At 38.4% G+C, this 20,840-nt stretch overlaps 1 protein-coding gene across 3 annotated transcripts in view; it reads right to left on the bottom strand.

Annotated features, from left to right (window-relative positions):
• Positions 1-16,134, bottom strand: part of LOC136847657 (nuclear pore complex protein Nup54-like) — a 33,825-nt gene extending 17,691 nt beyond the window's left edge. Inside the window, exons 1-5 of one of the 3 annotated variants that reach the window (XM_067119456.1) lie at positions 15,839-16,134; positions 12,533-13,008; positions 8,151-8,188; positions 6,888-7,040; positions 4,296-4,446 (exon numbers count right to left, since the gene is read on the bottom strand). In XM_067119456.1, coding sequence (XP_066975557.1) covers positions 4,296-4,446; positions 6,888-7,040; positions 8,151-8,188; positions 12,533-12,969 — 779 coding nt within the window. In that variant the 5' untranslated portion in view covers positions 12,970-13,008; positions 15,839-16,134. Of the gene's footprint in view, positions 1-4,295; positions 4,447-6,887; positions 7,041-8,150; positions 8,189-12,532; positions 13,009-13,371; positions 13,457-15,838 lie in introns of those variants that run through there. The other 2 variants (XM_067119457.1, XM_067119458.1) reach the window with 2 other exon arrangements.
• Positions 16,135-20,840: the final 4,706 nt, after the last annotated feature.

Raw genomic sequence — 20,840 nt, 5'->3', positions numbered from 1 at the left:
TGGCCACTGAACTGTACAAACAGTTCACGCAGGATCTAGACTCGAGGTTTGAGAAGATCTCCGAAAAAGTTTGCCACTTATGACAGTGTACTGGAAGGTTTGGCTCGCCAACCTAAAGCCGAACCGCAGTACTCTATCCCCGACACTCGGACCTCCCGCCGTTTGATGTCGGAAACCCTTGGCGGTTCGCACTCCGGGCCATCCAACATGATGGCAAACTCACCTTAGACGGTCTGGGCACGAGACGGTTGGAGGAGTTGGAGTTCTTCCCCGATCTCTTGCCCCCTTATCCTGGCCGTGAGGCTTACAAGAAGCCTGGATTCGATCAGACAGGTTCCTAGGGAAACTGTCATCATCCCCTAGAGACCAAGCCCAGTCGGCTCTCCTCGCACTCTGACGGAGTGGCAGGCAGTGAACACAAAATTGACCCCTTTCAAGGGCAATTTCACGATGTTCACCCTAGGTGAAGATCTTCCCACTCCTTGTTTGGATAAAATTGCTCTGGCCACGACCCGAGCATTTTTACTGTATTTCCTAACTTCTTATTCTTTCAAACCAAAAGATGAATGCAATCGTACAAAGCGTACACGAGAGAGAGAGAGAGAGAGAGAGAGAAAAATATCAACAGTGATAAAATATTCTCTTGTGTACTTTCATATGTGTGATAACCATACTTAGCATAAACTAAACTTGTAATGAAACATGGTACAGTAAATCAAGAACAGCCAAAAAAAAAAAAAATCACGACAAATACGTACACACTAATTCTGTGGTGTGGGTAAACTCACTACAGCCTGCTTGGTTTAGTGTTGCCTACGTATGAAACTCACATTTTAAATACTTTTGCGGTGATTAGAGATGAAATATCAAGTGACAAAGTATTCTCTTGAGTACTGTTATGATAAGTTAGAGTCAATCAAACTTGTAATGAAGTACGGCACATTAAATCGAGCAAAACAAAAATAAAAAAAGGCAACATTTAAATGCGCACTAATTCCGTGGTGTGGTAAACTTGCTACTGCTTGGTTTTGTGTTGCCTGCATATGAAACTGGCATTTTTACAGTGAAATAAATTTTTATATATACTTGCCACACAATTCCATAGCCTACAGTTTCCTTGCACAGCAGCCTAAATTCAAAAATTCTCGGGTAATGCTAGCAGATAACCTCATTCTGTTGATGCCTTATGTCCATTGGAGGGAAGGAGGGAGGGCTCCAATCATGTAATTACTTGGTAAATTACGTATAGAACTTTATTTTATCATAAAAATGTCACTTTTATATAAGTGACTTACCAAGTAATTACATAGCTGACTCCACATTGAAAGGAGGAGGGATAAATGTACATATTCTACTCCAAAACATTAAGCCATGTAATGAATTTGAAACAGAAATTTTGCTAGCACTGAATACAATGCTTGTAGTTCCTTATTAGTTAAGAGAGACTGGAATAGAAATTGCCTCTGGTCGGTGCTCATCCTAACCTGTAGTGGGTCGCCCCTAATTTAGTGAGAACTTTTTAGCCAGGGAGGTTCACCGCTGGCTAGCAAGACATAATTGGAAGTTTTGTAGCGAAGGAGCTAACCGAAGATTAGCAACACTTCGAAAGTCCCTGCAAAACTTCAAAAGTGCCCTTGTCTTGAGCGCAGTACCACAATATAAAACAACCAGATAACACTGTCACCTGCACTGGAAAAAAGACCAAGACCCATGCACTGAGTGGTGGGTGCTCCAGGTATACTGTACCCCCCAGTTCTACAACGCTCGTTATCTTACTACAAGGTGAAGAGAAAGTAGGAGAAAGTCCTCTGCTTCCTTCCGCTATGCCGAGCCAGTTACTAATAAATGCAAGGTCTGCGAAAAAAAAAAATAAAATAATATTTACATTTTATTACGCCAATCAGCAAACGATGTAGCGAACACAATATTTTGGTTTTTACGCTACTCGGAATAGGAAAGTTAACCTTTACTGACAGAAAGTTAACCTTTACTGACATAGTTTGAAGCACACTGAATACCATCATACAGACATATCTCAAATCCTGTCAAACATTATTTGAGACTTTCAGATATGTATACACTACCAAAAAATGTCGGCCTGGTAGTGAACACAATATTTATGTTATTACTCTATTTGGAAAAAGGAAGTTAACCTTTACCGAGAATAGCTGAAGTACACAAAGTATCGTCATACAGACACGTCTCAAATCCTAAAAAACATCAACTAAGACTTGCAGATAAGCATTTCATTAACATAAATATTGGTTTGGCAACGAACAAAATGTTTATGTTTTATTACATTAACCAGTAAAGGTGGTAGCACAGTAAACTATGCTACTGGTAGTTAACAATTTGACTGCAAATTCGCTACTGCAGCGAAAAATGATAAATCTGAATCGGATCTTAAAAACAAACAATAAAATACTGATCCTGAAAGCCTATGTAGGCTAGAAGGTTACTCGAAATCAGCGATAATACATCACCGAAATCTGGTCGCCAACTGGCAAATTTAAGAACAAAGCTGACATCGACACTCAGTGTTGACTTGAGCGCCAGCAGAAACAGAATAAGGTTGTCGGCTAGTAGTTCTTGGTATTCCCGTTAGTGGGCGGGACCAGTCACCTGCACTATACTTGGAGGCGTTACCCACAAAATTTTTAACTTAAGCTGCCATGCAAGGAAACAATAGGCTATGTAATTACTTGGTAAGTCACTTATATAAAATTCGTATTTTACATATTTTTCTGGTGATTAGAGATGAAACATTAACCCTCCCACTATTTTTTTCAAAGGCCAAAGCTAAGGGCGAGGTCCCTGCTCAAAGGTTGTGACAGAGGCCTGAGGAAAGTCTTGGTGAGCTTGGAGAACAAGTGAGACAACCTACTAAGGAGGTTGAATTTCCTGGGGAGGACAAACCTGCTTGAAACATCTCATTAACTTGGATAACTCAACTACAATGAAGAAATCCAGCCCCTTCAGTTACAATCCCTGCATCATGGTTAAGCAATAGCCCTTTAAAACTGAAACTGAGAGGAGCTTATCTAGGTGAAGGCGATCTGCTGAACAGATGCTCCATCCAAACATATGCCTCTTCCATGACATCAATTACAGAAAATCTCCACTCTCCCTGGTACAAGTTTGCAAAATAATGGAGGTGCCTAAACATCTCCCTTGCAGACTGGAGAGAAAAATCTCTTTCTTGCAAGACACTCAGCAGGGTAACTTCCACACGTGAAAAAGCAGGGAATGAACCGTCTAATGATACCTGTAAAACATGTGGCTGACACAGGAGGGTGGGCCACAGAGAACTCTCTCTCAGTGCCTCGACCAAAAGAGTCAGCAGATCAGAGTACCACTCAGCTTACAGCCACTGAGGCACCAACAGGTGCTTGTGGCCAACTATGAGCCACAAGAATCATTGAGACCAGGAGTGATGAACTCTGCTGATCACCATCAAGGAATCTTTACCTCTCCATTCATGGAAGAATGACAGATATAGGAGAGTTACAGGTGGAATGCAGTAACAGAAAAAACAATCATAAGTTAACTAACTGAGACAAAATTTTATACAAACTAAATGCAGCTGATAAAACAATCACATTTAATTCCACTTGCTTGAAGTGGGTTCTCCACTTTCATAAGGTACGAAGTAATAATAATGTATTGCAATGGAAGCAGTACAAGTTGAATAAAATAATTTATGTACTGGCACCACAACCATCCTAATCCTTGTAACCTTACTATAAGTTAAAGAAGTGAAGGTGGGCTACAGAACAAGACAGGAAATATCTGGCTAACTCCCTTTTAATGTGTTCATTTACTGCTATTAAGAAAAGGGCAAAATTGTAGGGTCTGGATGTAAGGTATTGATACAATGATCTTCATTTCTTCAAACAATAAACTTCAAAGGTTCCTATACACAGAAAAAAGCCACTTTTCTTATACAGCACGTAAGAAGGACAGACTGACGCCTTTTTATGCTCTGTGCTGGAAATGATTACATAAACAACATGGACAGCAGTGGTATATTGTGGCTGAGCAGCGAACAGGCTCATAAGACAAAAATTTGGGAACTTATCTAATTAGAACAAGCTTAATCAAAAACCTTGGTATAAAGAATACCAGGTACACTGTCTCAATGTTTCCTAAAAGGTAAGAATTGCATAAAGTGAAAAAAAAAACATAAATTCTTCTGACAACAGTCAATACCAAGGTTAACATTTGTCTTAAAGATAAAAGCTTTCACACTCTGCTAATGTATGAGACACTTTGCACAAGATGATCTATGTACTTACTCAACATCAGAAATTGATTTTCCAATGACCACATGAACAATCCCATCCTCATTTTTGAAATTTGGAATCTTGGCATAACAAACAGTCTTGAATCGACAATACGGGTTTTCTGGAGTAAATTCTATGGGAGGCATATTCTGGGCATAATATCCTGAAATAAGAGGGAGAAAAATTTCTGTACTTCATGTGCTTATAGTAGTTTATTGTAAGCTTGCTGTTTCTGTTCGACCTTGTTTCACTACAAGTTCTCCTACCTTGTTTTCCTATATCTTATTATTTACTTTGCGAGTTTATAAAAATAAGCAAATTCCTAAAAGTAACAGGAGAAACAAACGATAATAAACTTACCCGACATCCCCAGAACAGTTATTAAATAACAGATTTTTAAATTAATTTGTATTTTACCTAACATACAAACCTGAAGTTCTTTACATGAGGATTTAGCTTGCGAACGAGAGCTGGAATGGCTGTTCATCTTTCAGACAAGGTCATTAATACCAAAAGGTAGAAGGAAGCCCTGCCCACCCGTTGTAATGCACTCCACTTTCTTTCGGCCCTGGTACCATAACGAGGGGTGGCTAAGGTGGCACGTGAATGTAAAGAACTTCAGGTTTGTATGTTAGGAAAAATAAAAATTACTTAAAAAATTTGTTATTTGTTCCTACACACCTTCGTTCTTTAAATGAGAGACTCCCTATATAAAAGGCAAAGCATTTATATCCCAATAGAAACAAGCGAAGGTTTGTGTACACAAATAAAGTATAACAATAATATGGGCAGTGTTTACGACGGGTTTCGTTCCTACGCAGCATCGTAAGCTGAAAATCGTCGTAAGCCAAAAAATCATCAAAAATCGTCAAGAATCACAAGAAAACCTTACTTTTAATGCTTTGGGTGCATTGAAAACGATGTAAACTGCATTTTTATTGAGTTTTTCATAAAAAACCTACAAATTTTTATTATTCTGCCGCTTTGGAGCCATATTTCTTCCGTAGGATCGGAGTCATCAGCATCATAACCCTGGAACATGCATCGTAAACCGGGAAATAATTTCTGATGAATATATTTGACAAGTGTCGTGACCTCAGAATGTCATAAGCCAGACCTGTCGTAACCCAGGGACTGTCTGTAATTTACAAAGGAAAGGGGAAAGCACTACAGCAAGAAGATTACAAAAGAATAAAGCTGTTTGAGTATGCTATGAGTATACTGGAGAAGGTGCTGACGGAAACCCCTTGTTAATGTCAGTAACTACCACTCTGGCTTTATGCTGGGAAAATCAATGTCAGCCTTTATAATGAAAATTACCACTGAGGAAGGACAATACTGAGGAAGAGACTGTATCACATATCTGTGGATCTTGACAAGGCACATAACAGACCAGCAAGATAAGCAAATTATAAGAGCATTATGAAAGCAGGGGGGTGATATAATGTTAACTCACTAAGCTTGTCATAATACTGTAGCATACTGAAAGATCTAGTAAAAACAGTGGCAACGAAGCCCTTGCCGCCTCCTCCACACGCCTACCGTCGTTCACGCCACGCAACCCAGAGGCATGGTTCTTCAGGGCAGAAACGACCTCCCCAGGCACCTTCCTCGACTTCCTGCCGGACGAAATCTTCAAGCAGACTACTGAAGGATTAGCCAACATCATCCTTCAACCTACAGCCCACCTTGAGAGCCAGGAAATTCTCCAACCACATGAGGGCGCCAGTAGGAGACGAGCGACAGACGCACCTTTATAGGCAACCAGGGGGCCTTTCTTTGGAGGGGGAGTATCTGTACCGGCCACATGCGTGGCCCACCAGTGGACCTACAACCAAGATGCACTTTCTCCTGTGACTCACCTGGTGAGGCAAGAGGAACACGTGGGTGGAGAAAGCATATCTCCTCCATTTATGATCACCACTGTACGCACTGTTATGCCAGCTCTCCAATCATGTACTTGCAATCTTCAACTGAATCTTCTGTATCAAACTATTTGTATGTTTCTGTCTGTGAACAAACACAAGACGCCTAAACTTAATCCCCGTTTTGATTTGTCAGATTAGCAACTATGTTGTGGCTCGCACCAACCAATAACCTCTGTGAATATTCTGTACATAGATCAGTAACAAACTAGACAACAACCAGTCAGGATGTCAATTCAGAACCTTCCTTACAACACATACATAACATCCATAGTTTGTGTATGAGTGATGGAATACAACCTAAAATGAGGCAAGTGTGACAGGGGACTGTTTGAGCTGGGGAAAGTCTCACTGCACTTGGTAACTAGGGCTTCCTGGGGTTTGGAAAATGAAGGAAAAAAAGGTATTTGCTGTATGGACAATTCTATGAAAAGCTCAATTTACAATCAATCTACAGTCTACACACATTCGACAGTAACGAAACAAAGTCCAAAAGTGACAGATCACTGTAGGTAAGACAAGTCTCCTTCAAGGAAGAAAATATTCCATCCATTCATGTAAAACACATTTTGTCATTTGAACCTATGATTCACAACTGCTTTGTCAATCCACAGAAGCGTGAAGGATTACTACAATTAATGCAGCAGCAATATTCACACAAAAATTATTTTTCACTTACCTTTTCCGGCTCCCCAAAATGCTTGGAGTTGATTCCATTTCCGTAGCACTTCGTCGTTCTCATTGTTGAAATACGATGGAGCACAAATGGCTAAATGTAGAGCCAAAGACTGGTCAGGCTGTCCAGTGTTAAATTGAAGTTGCTGGCTTGCATCTGGAGAATAAAAAAGGAAAACAAAAAATAAGACGCTGCCTACTGTAACTCAAAGAGGGGATCTGAAAAGTTACTACAAGAGTCTTAAACCTCTCTCTTCACGGGGTATATTTTCTTGCATGAATCATTATGATGATTTACAAGGTCAGTCGCCTTATCAAAAATCTGCTTGTAGCATTAACATCTAATCATGGCCAGCTAGTGTACCTACCACCTTTACTCAATGATTATGTCACTGTAGTGATCTAGTGTACTGTGCTGACAAAACAACACAACCTTGGATAATCACATAATTACTCATACTGTGTTGTTACACCACATATATAAGAGCAGTTTAATTTAGTACTTCTCTGAACTAAAAAACCACAATGATATCAAAAAGCAGTCTAGGCTAAAACAAAGTATTTGATCTGTGACGCATAGGAGCTTGGTAAAGTATGGCATGCAGTCACTATGGAATTATGTAATAACTTCCAACTTGAGAGATATCAATATAGCTGTTATTCACAATGGTCACAGTTCATCAGAATTAAGTCATAAAGCCAATTAACCTTACAAAAAAAGGATATTGCATACACCAGATGCAAAAGAATTATATGACACAGAGAAGTATTATAAAATATAGCTGACAATAACATAACTTACACACTACAAAACAATAAATGAACATTCCATGAACATTGCAAGTTACCTTAAAACAAATTACAGTATATATACTTGTTTATTTCTTAACAGAATGCTGAAAATTACTGTAATACCAGGATCTCCCAAGAGATAATATTTCTCTCAATAAATGATCTACTCATACTCTACTACCTTATAGTACTTTACTATACAGTGTTTTTAAATATCCACTTAAGGGCAATGAATGACAAGTCCCATGAATGCCATGTGCTAAAATATTACTTGAAGCACACTTTACTCTGAAATTTGGTGCAAAAAGTTCCAGATCCGATTACCTAAAACAATAAATGATTTGAAATATTTTGTCCGATTACACATCATGACTAATTTCCTGTGCTCAGATTAACAAAACAACACAAAAGGAAAAATATCTCAGAAATTATAATCATGCAATACCCACAACAAAGAAAAAAACATGGAAGTTACCTGCTCCTTGGGTTCCAAATCCAGTGTTTGGTTTTGCTCTGCAATAAAAACAAAACTTTGTAAATGCTGTTGTTACAAAGAACCTACCGGGTCATAAGGGACTTGTGAAACCTTGAAGGACATACATAATTTATAATTGCTTTTATAATATATGTAAATCTTATCTTACTTATGCTATAACACCTGGAAAGGCAAGAGGAACAGAGTACCAAATTCCAAATAATATATAAAGTTAAATAGAGCCCTTTCATTTCACCTGACTAAATCATTACTTGATTAGCAAGCCAAAGGAATGCAAACTGGAAGATACTGGAAGTTGAGAACTTCCCTAAAATATAATAATAATAATAATAATAATAATAATAATAATAATAATAATAATAATAAAAATAATCTTTATTTCAGCTCAGGGCCATATACATGGAATATACAAATAAAATACTGTACACACAATACATAAGGTAACATGACCAAAATAATTATCGGCAGTATTCACAAAGTTGCTGATGAAGTAGAAAAAATAGAATTCATAATAACGGTAATGACAGTAATTATATGGAATATAATAGGGAAAAAAATGATAATAAAAAATACAGATTGCAGACAATTAATTTCCAGCTGGGAACTTTAGGTGGTTACAGAAGTCAGGTCCAGAAGGCTAAATACGAATACAGAAAATTGCAAAACTCTACAATGATATTAATCACAGTAATAATGAAAAAGTAAAAATATGAATAACAAGAAAGGCAGAAACATAATAATAATCATAATCATAATAGTAATAATACTAATAATAATAATTATAACACAAATATAGTAATAATAATAATACTGACAGATTCTGGAGATGAGACTTCATAATTGCAAAAATAGAGAATAAGTCATTTAAGGAACAGACGCCTCATTATCCCATCTTTCCCACAATTCAGATCTTCTTCTTGCCTCACTGCTTAGGATGCTTTGTATGAGCGAACTGCTGCTGTTTCTCAGTTGGGTGATCAGACTGGACACAGTTTGCCTCACGATGATTTTCAAATTACCCAGGCGGTTTTCTATGAACATCTGCTTGGCGGAGTGATAGCGAGAAGTGTTTGTGAGGCGTCTCAGAATGTCGTGAACAACACTGATATGTCTCATGGTCTCTTGGGTATAGTTCGTTCGTCCAAAGGGAACACCCATATACACTACAGCAGTGTACGAGCGGAAGAGCAGCAGTTTCGTTTCTCAGTGACAGAACACAAACCTCCTTGCAATCATGTTGCTAGCTGCACATAGTTTACGACGCCTCTGTTCTATATCTGCCCTATCTTTTAGGTCGTCCATGATAATCTGGCCCAAATACGGAAATTCATGCATGAATTCCAGACAATGATTTCTGAGGAAGATTAGTGGTTCTGCAATATGCTTAAGCGATCTAGGGAGCAGGGACATACATTGGGTCTTGGTTTTGTTGTATATGATATCAAATTTCTCTGCATATTGGCAGCAGGTGTCGGTGAGTCGCTGGAGACCTTGCACTGATGGGGAAATCAGAACCATATCATCGGCATAACAAAGATGGTTTACAGTAAACCCCCCGTATTCGCGTTCTCATGATTCGCAGACTCACACATTCGCGGGTTTCTCTGTGGAACATATCTAGCCATTATTCGCGGAAAATTCGCCCATTGGCGGTATTTTTCACCGAGAAATATTCACTAATTACTGTATTTTCATATAATTTTCATGCATAAATGAACTTTTTGTGATAAAACTATTAAAATACTCAGGTATATGCATTTTTACAGGGTTTTTCTGTGTTTAAACTATCAAAATGGGCAGTTCTAAGTGTTTTTAGAGGGGTTTTAAGTATTCGCGGATTTTAGCTATTCGTGGGGGTGGTGTGGTACGCATCCCCCGCGAATACGGGGGGTTCACCATATTGTTGTTTCGTTGATAGTGCATCTGAATGGGAGAGAGTTCAGTTTGACATTCAGGGCATCTGTGTACATGTTAAACAGGTAGGGAGAGAGAATGCTCCCTTGCTGGAGTCCATTTAGGGAGCTGAAGGTGTGCGACAATGCGTTACCCCATTTGACACAGAACTGCTGTGTGGTGTGGAGAACCAACAACATAAAATGCCAATTAGATACAGAAACGTGCCTCATTGTGCAGCTTCAGGAAGAGCTTCAGGTAGTTTACTCTGTCATATGCTTTTCTCACATCTACAAAACATAGGAAAACAGGAGAGGCTGATGATAGGTAATTGTTCAGCAATTCTTTCAGGATGTAGATGCAGGTGTCGGTTGAGTGGTTTGCTTTAAAGCCGAACTGGTTGTCAGTAGTGTGTAGAAAGGGGAGAAGTCTCACTAGAACAACTGACTCAAATATCTTTGACACAATATTAGTAATTGCAACAATCGGGCGATACTTGCCAGGGTCAGCTGCATCCTTTAGCTTCTTTTTGATTAATGGTATTAAGTGAACTAAGAGTAGGGAGTCTGGGAGACACTGGCGAATTATGCATGCACTGACTAGGGCAGCTAGCAAAATGTAAATTACCGGGTGGCGGAATTTGAAAAGTTTCTGCAGGAAGACCACTGTAGATGGGTGATTTTATTGGGTAAGTTGTTAATGGCACTGACGATGTTACCTGGCATAATACGATTGCCGAAAATGAGACAATGTTATCAGTAAGGTGGTTATCTACCTCCCTTCAGGAGGTCTTGATCATTTATACAATTCAGCCACACACTCTTGCGATAGCCTCATCGCCGATGGCTTCTCCGACTCTCTGTGATAGCTTCTTAGTTTTGGGATTTAGGGATTGAATATCATTCCAAAGACAAGGGTAATAGCTAGATTCTAATTTTCTAAACATTGCATCTGGTCTTAGTTGCTTTTCATTTAGTCTGTAGTGCTAAGAGCAAGTTTGAACTGCACTCTTGCCTGCCTCATTAGCAATGTAAAGTGTCCTTCCCTTGGGCTACCCTTTTGCCGCCACAGGAAAAAAATATCTCTGAGTGTGTATACAGATCTTTAACCAAGTCATTCCAGCCAGGTATGTTTCGAGCACTGACTTGACGAAATCTTAAGGTATCCCTGTCGGAGGCAAGCATAGCGGATATCGTATCAAAAAAGCGTTTGTCGGTCGAACTATTGACCACAACTTATTTTCCGTGGTCACCCTAAAGGATCTGGTTTTCTGGTCTTTTTAAAGTCTGAGTTAACAGCAGGTACATGACCAATTAGGGGGTTCACAGTAGGGAGGGATGGGGTATTGAATGACACCTGTAAGGGGATGTGATCATAGCCTGTTGAATAGGCAGGGTTGTCTCAACCTGGTGTACATCAGAGAAGCACAGTAGGAGGAATTACCTGCACACTGGTCTGTTGACTAGGTACTCACAAGACTGTACAACCAAACCGCCTCTGTTATGTGCATGATCCAAGGATCAAACAAATGCCCAGGTGTTTTTTCATGAAATCACTGTTCCACAGGTTATGTCATGTGTGTCTCTGAAGACACAGGAGGAAGAACGCAACGGAAACTCCCCTAAGAGAGCATTTGGTACTGAACATGTTGCATGTACTCCTCTCACATGTGCCTCATCAGAGGCTTTGGGGAGCCAGGGAGTCCCAGCCACTTGCAGAAGAAGCAGACTCCTCCGTGGATTCATCTAATGAAAACAGAAGGGATGAAAGAATTAATCCTTCAACCCTCCAAAAAACAATCCCTCGAAATCAAAAAACTCAAATAAAAAACACAACAGTTCAACTTAACCACTAGTTAATTATCTTAAGTTTAATGACCATCCCAGTTAGCACTGAGGGATACCCCTATATAAAAAGCGATGGTTTGTATTTCCATAGGAACAAATAAAATTACTACATGAGAGCATCATAAACACTAAATATTAATTACACACACTGTTTACAGAAGCCTATAGCAAAGAATGGAAAAAAAACCATGGCAAGAATCCCATTACACACGAGCATGTGCTGACTAAAATTAAAATCACACATATAAAGAAAATTTTAAAAACTGCAGACTAAATAAATAAGGGAAAAATGGTACCCACCATAGTACAGCAGTTACATCAGTTAATAATTATGTCCATATATAAGATTATCTAGAATTCAGGACTTTAGTTAGACCTACTAAGATCAGCAAAAAGAAAAAAAATTAAAGTGATGGCTTGCACTTTTTGTGAATATAAAGGAAACAACAGAGAGAGAGAGAGAGAGAGAGAGAGAGAGAGAGAGAGAGAGAGAGAGAGAGAGAGTAAGCAATGTGACGCAGAGAAAATGCAGCTTAATCTTTACTAATTACTGCTCATTCTCAATTACAGTATTAGCTATATACAGCACTAGAAATCACCAAGTGATGTTTGAAATCTTACCCAAATGACGACCCAAGAAGAAAATTAGATCCACCACTTGCTGGTGGATTTCCAAAACCAAACCCAAATGCTGGTTTATTTGCCTGACTTGTACCTGTGCCAAAAGGGAAACCTTGACCAGCACTGCTAGTCCCTGTGCCAAATGTAGAGCCAAAAGGAGCAGCAGCTGTAGTTGTTCCCGATGTTCCACTTCCAAACGTAAATCCTGTTGAGCTTGTGGCAGGTCCACCTGTTCCCGTTCCTCCGAAGCTAAATCCTGTTGAGCTTGTAGCAGGCCCACCCGTTCCAGTTCCCCCAAAGCTAAATCCTGTTGTGCCAGTTGATGTTCCAGGCGCAGTGGTACTGCCAAAACTGGGCCCACCAAAGCTAAATCCCCCAGCTTGTGCAGCAGATCCACTTGCACTTGGTGTACTAAAGGTAAATCCACTTGTCGTCATTGTCAAAGAACAGTTGTACTGAATTTCTTATGAATCTTTCTGAAAATAAATGAAATAACATTAGAAATCAATTAAATAAGCAGTACTGTACAGTACAATATACAGTAATATGCAAACCATTTTGAAAACTTTTTATTAAATGCCAACCATGAACTCAAATTATTTGTTTGATGAAGTAAATGCCACATTTTTTAAGTTCATGTTTTTCACATAAGTAATCTCTTTACAAATATGTGGCTTCAAGTCACATGATATATAACAGAATTTTAAAGTAAATTACATTTTTTCTAACTAAACAAACCAAAGCCTTTTATGTAGAGGTATCTTCCAGTGCATACTAAAAACAGTTAGTGGGTTAATTAGTGATTCAGAAAGGTGAGAGGCAAAATACCCCTCACTCACCTGCCATCAACAGGCACTTTTTCCCTCACTGTCGGGGACAAAACATGGTGATTGAAGTCAGAACTATGGTAAAAGGTTCTGGTTGTATACCTAAAAAAAAAAAAAAAAAAAAAAATACAAATTCATTATAAAATTTTTTGTTTGAACTCATTGAAACATAAACCATTGCCTTGTATGCAGAGATTCACTCATTTGGTGGAAGGTCGTCTCCATCAACAGACTAGATGTTGTAACCACCCAGAATTGTCATAATCCCAGTCAGAAGAGTGAGCAAGGGGAGCAATGACGCCTGTAACTTTATACCCAGTCTGGCATAAGGATGCAGCGTGGTAGGGCCCTGGGCTTAACAGAGGGTGTAGAGCCCCATCTGAGTGAGAAAGGATTAGGGACTCATGTAATACCCTCATAACGATATACGAGTCAGAAGGCAGCTACAGTATATCTAGCTAACAAAAAGTGATGGGTTCATTTATAGCTCTGCCCCATTGTTAAAGCTAGTGTTCAGTACCACACACACCCCAAGGAACATGCATGTGCCGAGCAGAAAGGTAGCACTGGCTGCCCCTCTGAACACCCATTTTCCTAATTCTTTCAGCAGTAGGCTCAATCAGCTGATTCTGAGAACGTAAACATTACAAATGGCAGGATGATCTTTTTTTATACATAATACGATGATAATATATCAATATAATAGTACAGTATAAATGGATTCTGTAAGTAAAATAACAGTTTCATTAGCATTACCTTATCTTAAATGCACTTACAATAGCCTAATTGACTTTTGTAAATGGATACTGTAAGTATAACATCTGGGCTAGCCTAGGTCTATAATTCACACACAGACTACACGTTTTATGTTGGGTATGTTAATACAATATGGTAACAACTAATAAGGAAATTACTGTATAAAATACATTAATGGTCATAAAACCATGGTAGGCTATGGGTAAACACAGGCCTGACTACTGAACTGTCATTTACTATGGAGAGAAAAAGAAGAGGTTAAATTTTTTTCAGAGTGTATTTTTGTAGTATATTTCATTACAAAAAAGGGGGAAAAGAAGTAGATACAGTAATTGCCTTTTGCATAGTTTTCAGCTTATTTTAAAGTGTGATGTTCGTTGTTTATATGTATACTGAGAGTTTACAGTTATGTGGTACTGACAAGGTTAGGTGAGGAAGGGTACAGAGTTGCCCTTGAACACCTCTAGATTTTTCTACTCGCCATTACTCGGATTCTGCTATTTTCCAGCGGACCCTTGGCTCTATTAGTCCAGATAACTGAAGGATTACTGTACCTCCGAACAGAAGCCAAGTCCATTGTCTCTGATGCTTAGCGTTACTTGGGAATGGCACCCTAAGTGAGGTTAGGAAGGTAAAGTCTGTTTAGGTCAGGACCTGCCATTCTAGGCAAGGTTAAACATCATAATAAATTGTTTTTACACACATGCAACTTAACTGTACAGAGAATAAAGTTTAAATGACAAGAAAATCTTGTGATCTGAACAGTTTTTAGAGCATAGTTTTACGTGTGGTCTGGCCTATTCGAACAGGATAAACCATACTTACTGAAAGCTCATCGTTCGTTTGTGTTCGATCTGAGTAGACTGTCTGATAAACTCTCGTCTTTCACGTGCCTGTGTTGTACATTCTATTATGAACACAAAATCAACGCGCCTAGGCTACGATTTACGGAGCGCCTACAGTTTAGGTGGCCAAGGCTGTGGGGTAGGTTCCGACTAGGAATCTGGCGGACGGATACAAACAAGAAAAACTTTCCCTGTGGTGCCAGGTCCTGACCTAACCAGATGTAACCAACCTAACCTAACATAGGGCGGCGTGCCCCGACCAGATGTAACCAACCTAACCTAACATAGGGCGGCGTGCCCCGAAAGTGTGGGGTCGCTGGGTCGCGGAACTACTTACCTTGGCGGAGTTACTGTGGTGCGGGCAGAAAGCGTTGCGCGGCCTGGCAACCGAAACTGCAAACTACCCCGATTTACATCATAAGGAGTGAAGTTTCTTCGTTTATAAACATACGAATAGGTTACTGGAGAAAATAGCCTAGCTATTTACCACAAGTAGCCGATATATATCAAAAACATAAGCCAATCGCTTGCAAGGCAACCCGCGCGCATGCACGCGCAACGTCTTCACCCACGACAGGACGCGTGAAATGGAACCGACTAGGCCTGCCTATAGGCTACGTGAGGAAGCTTCGGTGTCCTAACCTGGACCAGGGGGGGGGGCCTCGGCCCCTCCTGGACAATCCCCAATCCTCTTACTCTGCATTCTACCGGGGGAAACCAGTCGCCTCCCGGACTGGCCTGCTTACGTGGGTAGGCTACACCCTGCACTAGCCTAGGTGTAGGTTAGGATAGGCTAGCTCGAACTGTAACACACAGGAAGCTTATCCAGATGATATACAACGCCCAAATTCACGCTACGCCCACGAGGCTGGACTCACCGGGACGAAATACCTGTTGCAGGATATTACGGCGGTCTCTCAGATTGCTGTTGTTTACCTCATCGGCAATTTGAACAACGTTGGGTTCGGTTCAGTTCACCACTGAGGTGCTGCCTTTGCATCGGCTCCTCCTTAACTCCTTCGTCTTCGCTTGTGAGCTCTTTTCGTTTTGTCGTTTCCCACATTCTGTGGGATATGTCCTTCCTCTCTGCTGTTCTTCCTTCTGTAAATAGTAAGATAGTAAGTATCCTCATCCCAATATGTTTTCTTACTGTCCTGATATGGTTGCTGTAGCTATTTAGCTTTTAGTGTTTTTTCGCTTCATTGTTCAGTACGGAGTGGTTAAGGTCTTCTGCAGCTCCACACAACGCACATGCAATATGCCGCCCTTCATGCCATTTATTATTATCATTGTTAATATTACTGTTTAACTCCGTAAAGATTAATTACTGATGCCCTATTACCATACTCTTTATAAATTGTATTCTTCCAAATGATTCTAGTTCCCACTTCAGGCATACTATCTCTCTCTTTACGTTCAATACTACCACTAAAAAAATCAACAGTTTTGAATAACTGATAACCTTTTCAGAAGCTTTCGGACAAGGGCTTGATTATACTGTAGATATAACACTTACTGGCAACTAATCAAGGTTATGAACTGTGTAACACTGTCGGGCTATAAATGCATAGAACTGCGAAAAAATAATTCTGGATATTAACTTGAACTTATACCCCGACGGGTAAAACAGTGTGCTGCTGGATATAAATAACAAATATGTTACTGAGTTAAGGGAAAAGAAAATACAATTAGAATATTTTTTTTCCCCGAAAACCTTTAGGCATACTGGATGTCAGTAGTATTCCATAAACAAAACCAAGTTTTGGTACTATTGAGTGATGGAAGATACATATTTATGAAGATTATTTTGCTTCTGTAAATCAACTGGACCACATCAGTTTAAAGATTTAAAAAAAAAAAACCTTGAGATTAAAAAGAAGAATTATCTAAGAAAAAACGGAAATGCAGAATGCTCACAAAACGTTAGTCTCTCTCTCTCTCTCTCTCTCTCTCTCTCTCTCTCTCTCTCTCTCTCTCTCTCTCTCTCTCTCTCTCTCTCTCTCTCTCTGTCAGCATTTACCATTTATACCCCCTCATGTCAGTTACTGTACCCAGCCTTCTTGCCATAGAACCTAGAAAGTTGTTTGCACATGTATGCCTAATCGATCTTTCCTAGATAGTGATCCCCAAGGGTTTTCGGGGGTCGTTATCTAAGGCTAATATTCCTTTGGGGGTAATTATCTTTATGATATTTAAAGTCTTTTGTTTATGTTTTTATGGGACTCCCCAGTGGGATTGTACTCAACACGCCGCAAAGGTGGATACATACCGGTTTAAGGGGCGCGCCGATCGCCGAATTTCGTGGGATTATCGATTTTTAAATTTTTACAGTTTTGGACTGGTATATGTCTAAATAAACATGACCTGAAATATTATTGCTAAAAAATTTTAATTGGGCTTTTTTACATTTTTGTTCACTGCATTTACCGGCATTTGAGTGGCACTGAGCGAAAATTTTTCGCAAATATTCTGTATGACTTTTTAGGTGGAAGTGAGAAATGTACTTTGCTTTCCCACTAAAATACACATTATCTACGTTAAAAACTGGCTCTCTCTCCTCTCTAAAAATATATCTGACCAAATATGTATCTATGTATCTCGATATCGCCCTGTGAGCGACATTGTACGACAAATTGTCGTACAATGTCTGTATGACTTGCCAATTCTGGATAGTAGAAAGTAAGAAATTTACTTCAGTGTTTTACTAAAACTACCAATTTTCTACGACAAGAGCATGTTTGTTCTCTAAAAAAAATATCAAAAAATCTAAAAAAAAGTAAATATATATCTATGTATCTCGACATTTTGAACTCGTTATCACAAGTGTACCATGCCAACTAGTATACATAAAATATTTTATGCTTCTTGACATATTTTTACTGCGTATTTTCGGAAATATGAAATTATATGAGGAGGTAACAGTTCCAAACAATAGACCTCGTGTGTAGTAACTGTTTCTGGTTCAAGCGGGCAGTTCTCAGTGACGCATTTCCTTTTCGGATTTTCTTACTATGTAGTGCATTCACGCAATTCCATCGCCATAAGCAAGCAAAATACCACTCTTATGAGGGAGAAATTTGAACGATTGCATATCATTAGTTTGTTACAAGAGAGGGACGACGGAAACGGGAATTGTCTGATGCCTGCTGGCATAGCAACAACACCAGAACGCCCATATCTAAGTAAGGGATTTGTTTTCCTGTATCAGTGATATTCTAATTAGTGATTACTATTTTTCATTATATTAATAATTATATAAGAAAACAAAGCTTGATTTGGTTGATTTTACTGCAGTGAGTTGTCGTCTGACTCGTGACTTGTGTACGCTAGGTTGTTCAGTGTTTGTTTATCCTCTCAGTTGTTTGTTTATTTGCCTCTCCAATACCTGAACGGAAAACATGTACTGTGGGAGCGTATATAGGTTATTTAGAAAATTATATTAATAGCATATACCTTTATAGGTTTTGAAGGAAACATTAGGGTGAGTGTAAAACGATGGGAACAAACCTTTCCTAGAATACCGTGTCCTGGCCTAACCTCATTAAGGCGTTTATTTTTATAATTTATTTATTAGGAAAAAATTCGCAGTGATAGCATATAGCCTACTATTTTTTATAGGTTATAGGTTATGGAGAAAATATATTGATAGCCATATATTAGTGGATTTCTGTTATGAAAAAACGTTGCACAGATAAATATGTAAATACTGTGTATATATATATATATATATATATATATATATATATATATATATATATATATATATATATATATATATATATATATATGTATGTGTGTGTGTGTGTGTGTGTGTGGCCTTTGGCTGACGTGTTTATTGATTAATTAACGTAATTTATGTAGCCATGCTTTGCCAGTAACACACATAACCTGTCAATTAAAGCTAAAATTAACCTCAAAGACAGATAATTACTTAATTGAATTAGGTCGCCAGCTGGGATATGTTACTGAAGGTGAATTTTTTAGTTGATAATAGTCCTGAGTTCTTGTCTTTCGTTGGTTTGAGCCCACGGGACGACGAACTTATTATCAACTAAAAAATTCCCCTTCGGTAACATATATGAAAATATATTATTTCTGAGGTAGAGCAAATTGGATATTAAAGGACGTTTGTAGCTTAATGCTTGTATATGAATCACGGTGATGTGATAAAAAGTCATAATGTGGCTGCGTGTGACAAACGCACTACATGGTCAGCATGGCAGAGGTGGGTTGATATTGACTCTAAATACAAATACCTGAGTTCGACGGGGATTTGTATGTGGGAGCCGGTATCAACTTATACCTCACTTGTTGGCCGTGTGGGTAAAGGCGTCACTGTAGTCCTGAGTTCTTGTCGTTCGTTGGTTCGAGCCCATGGGACGACGAACTTATTATCATCTAAAAAATTCCCCTTCGGTAACATATATGAAAATATATTATTTCCGAGGTAGAGTGAATTGGATATTAAAGGACGTTTGTAGCTTAATGCTTGTTTATGAATCACTGTGATGTGATAAAACGTCACATGTATATATATGTACAGTACATACACTGTATATATGTAATACATATATATACTGTATATATGTATATATATATATATATATATATATATATATATATATATATATATATATATATATATATATATATATATATATATATATATATATAGTATATATATACATATGCTTTGTATATATACTCTTGTAACACATCATGTGTCCATATTTTACCTTTACCAATGAACATGGGCACAGAAGTGCTCAAAATATATGGTTGCAGCATTCAAATAGTGTTTTATGGATCTTTTTGTATATATATATATATATATATATATATATATATATATATATATATATATATATATATATATATATATATATATATATATATATATATATATATATATATATATATATATATATATATATATATATATATATATATATATATATATATATATATATATATATATATATATATATATATATATATATATATATATATATATATATATATATATATATATATATATATATATATTTATAGATATTTCTGCTGTTCGCCCGCGATGCATTTATTTGTGGTAATATCAGATGAACCAAGGTGGGAAAAGATGGGTGTATCGACCGTTTTCGCATAGACGATTCAAACTTAACATTCGTTCACAGCAAGGATAGGTAGCATTAGGCACTTAACCCCATAGGAAAAATTTCCACAATCAACCTTATGATAGGTGCCTTAAGCTTTTTTTACCTGTTCTCTTTGGCAAATGTTTTTGACAAAGTTTCAGACCCCGAGGGCATGAACAGACGACCCTGTTTGTCCAAACTAGGTTGGACCGAGAGAGAGAGTTTAACTATCAAGGGTAGAGCACGTCAGCTCTTCCTGCTCGGACAACCCTGTGTCTCTTTGTCTATAGTCTATATTACTAGTGAAGTGGCGAATCACTCCCAGGACTTCTGATCGTCTGTTGTATGCGCAAACAACCTGTCGTCCACGGTAAGTCTGATTTTGGTTCAATACTTCGTCGATTTACTAGTCTCTTTTTTCTATATTTCCATTTCCCTTTGTTTCATTCTTTTGCCACCATAAAAACCCCAAGCCCATTTCGCTGTCACGAAGTCTAGATTAAGCATAATTTATATTGTTCAGCGACATTCAACTATTCCAGTGAATTAACTAGGAAGTAGGGAAGGTTAAGCAAGTCATTTTATTCTTTATGCCGCCTTGTGTCTCGAATCCATTGTTCGGAAGAGCCGTTGTGTTTTAATGCCATATTAACGAGTAGAGATTGACTGCGTCCGAAGTCGGGCGACATTTATCGTAAAGTCATTCACTGAATATTTTTTTGTGCCGTGAATAGCTCCTCGGCTG

The sequence above is a fragment of the Macrobrachium rosenbergii genome, chromosome 17, assembly GCF_040412425.1.
Source record: "Macrobrachium rosenbergii isolate ZJJX-2024 chromosome 17, ASM4041242v1, whole genome shotgun sequence".
In the NCBI taxonomy this organism is placed as follows: Eukaryota; Metazoa; Arthropoda; class Malacostraca; order Decapoda; family Palaemonidae; genus Macrobrachium; species Macrobrachium rosenbergii.
The sequence above is the reverse complement of the archived record's forward strand: the minus strand, read 5'-3'. Positions and strand labels throughout refer to the sequence as shown.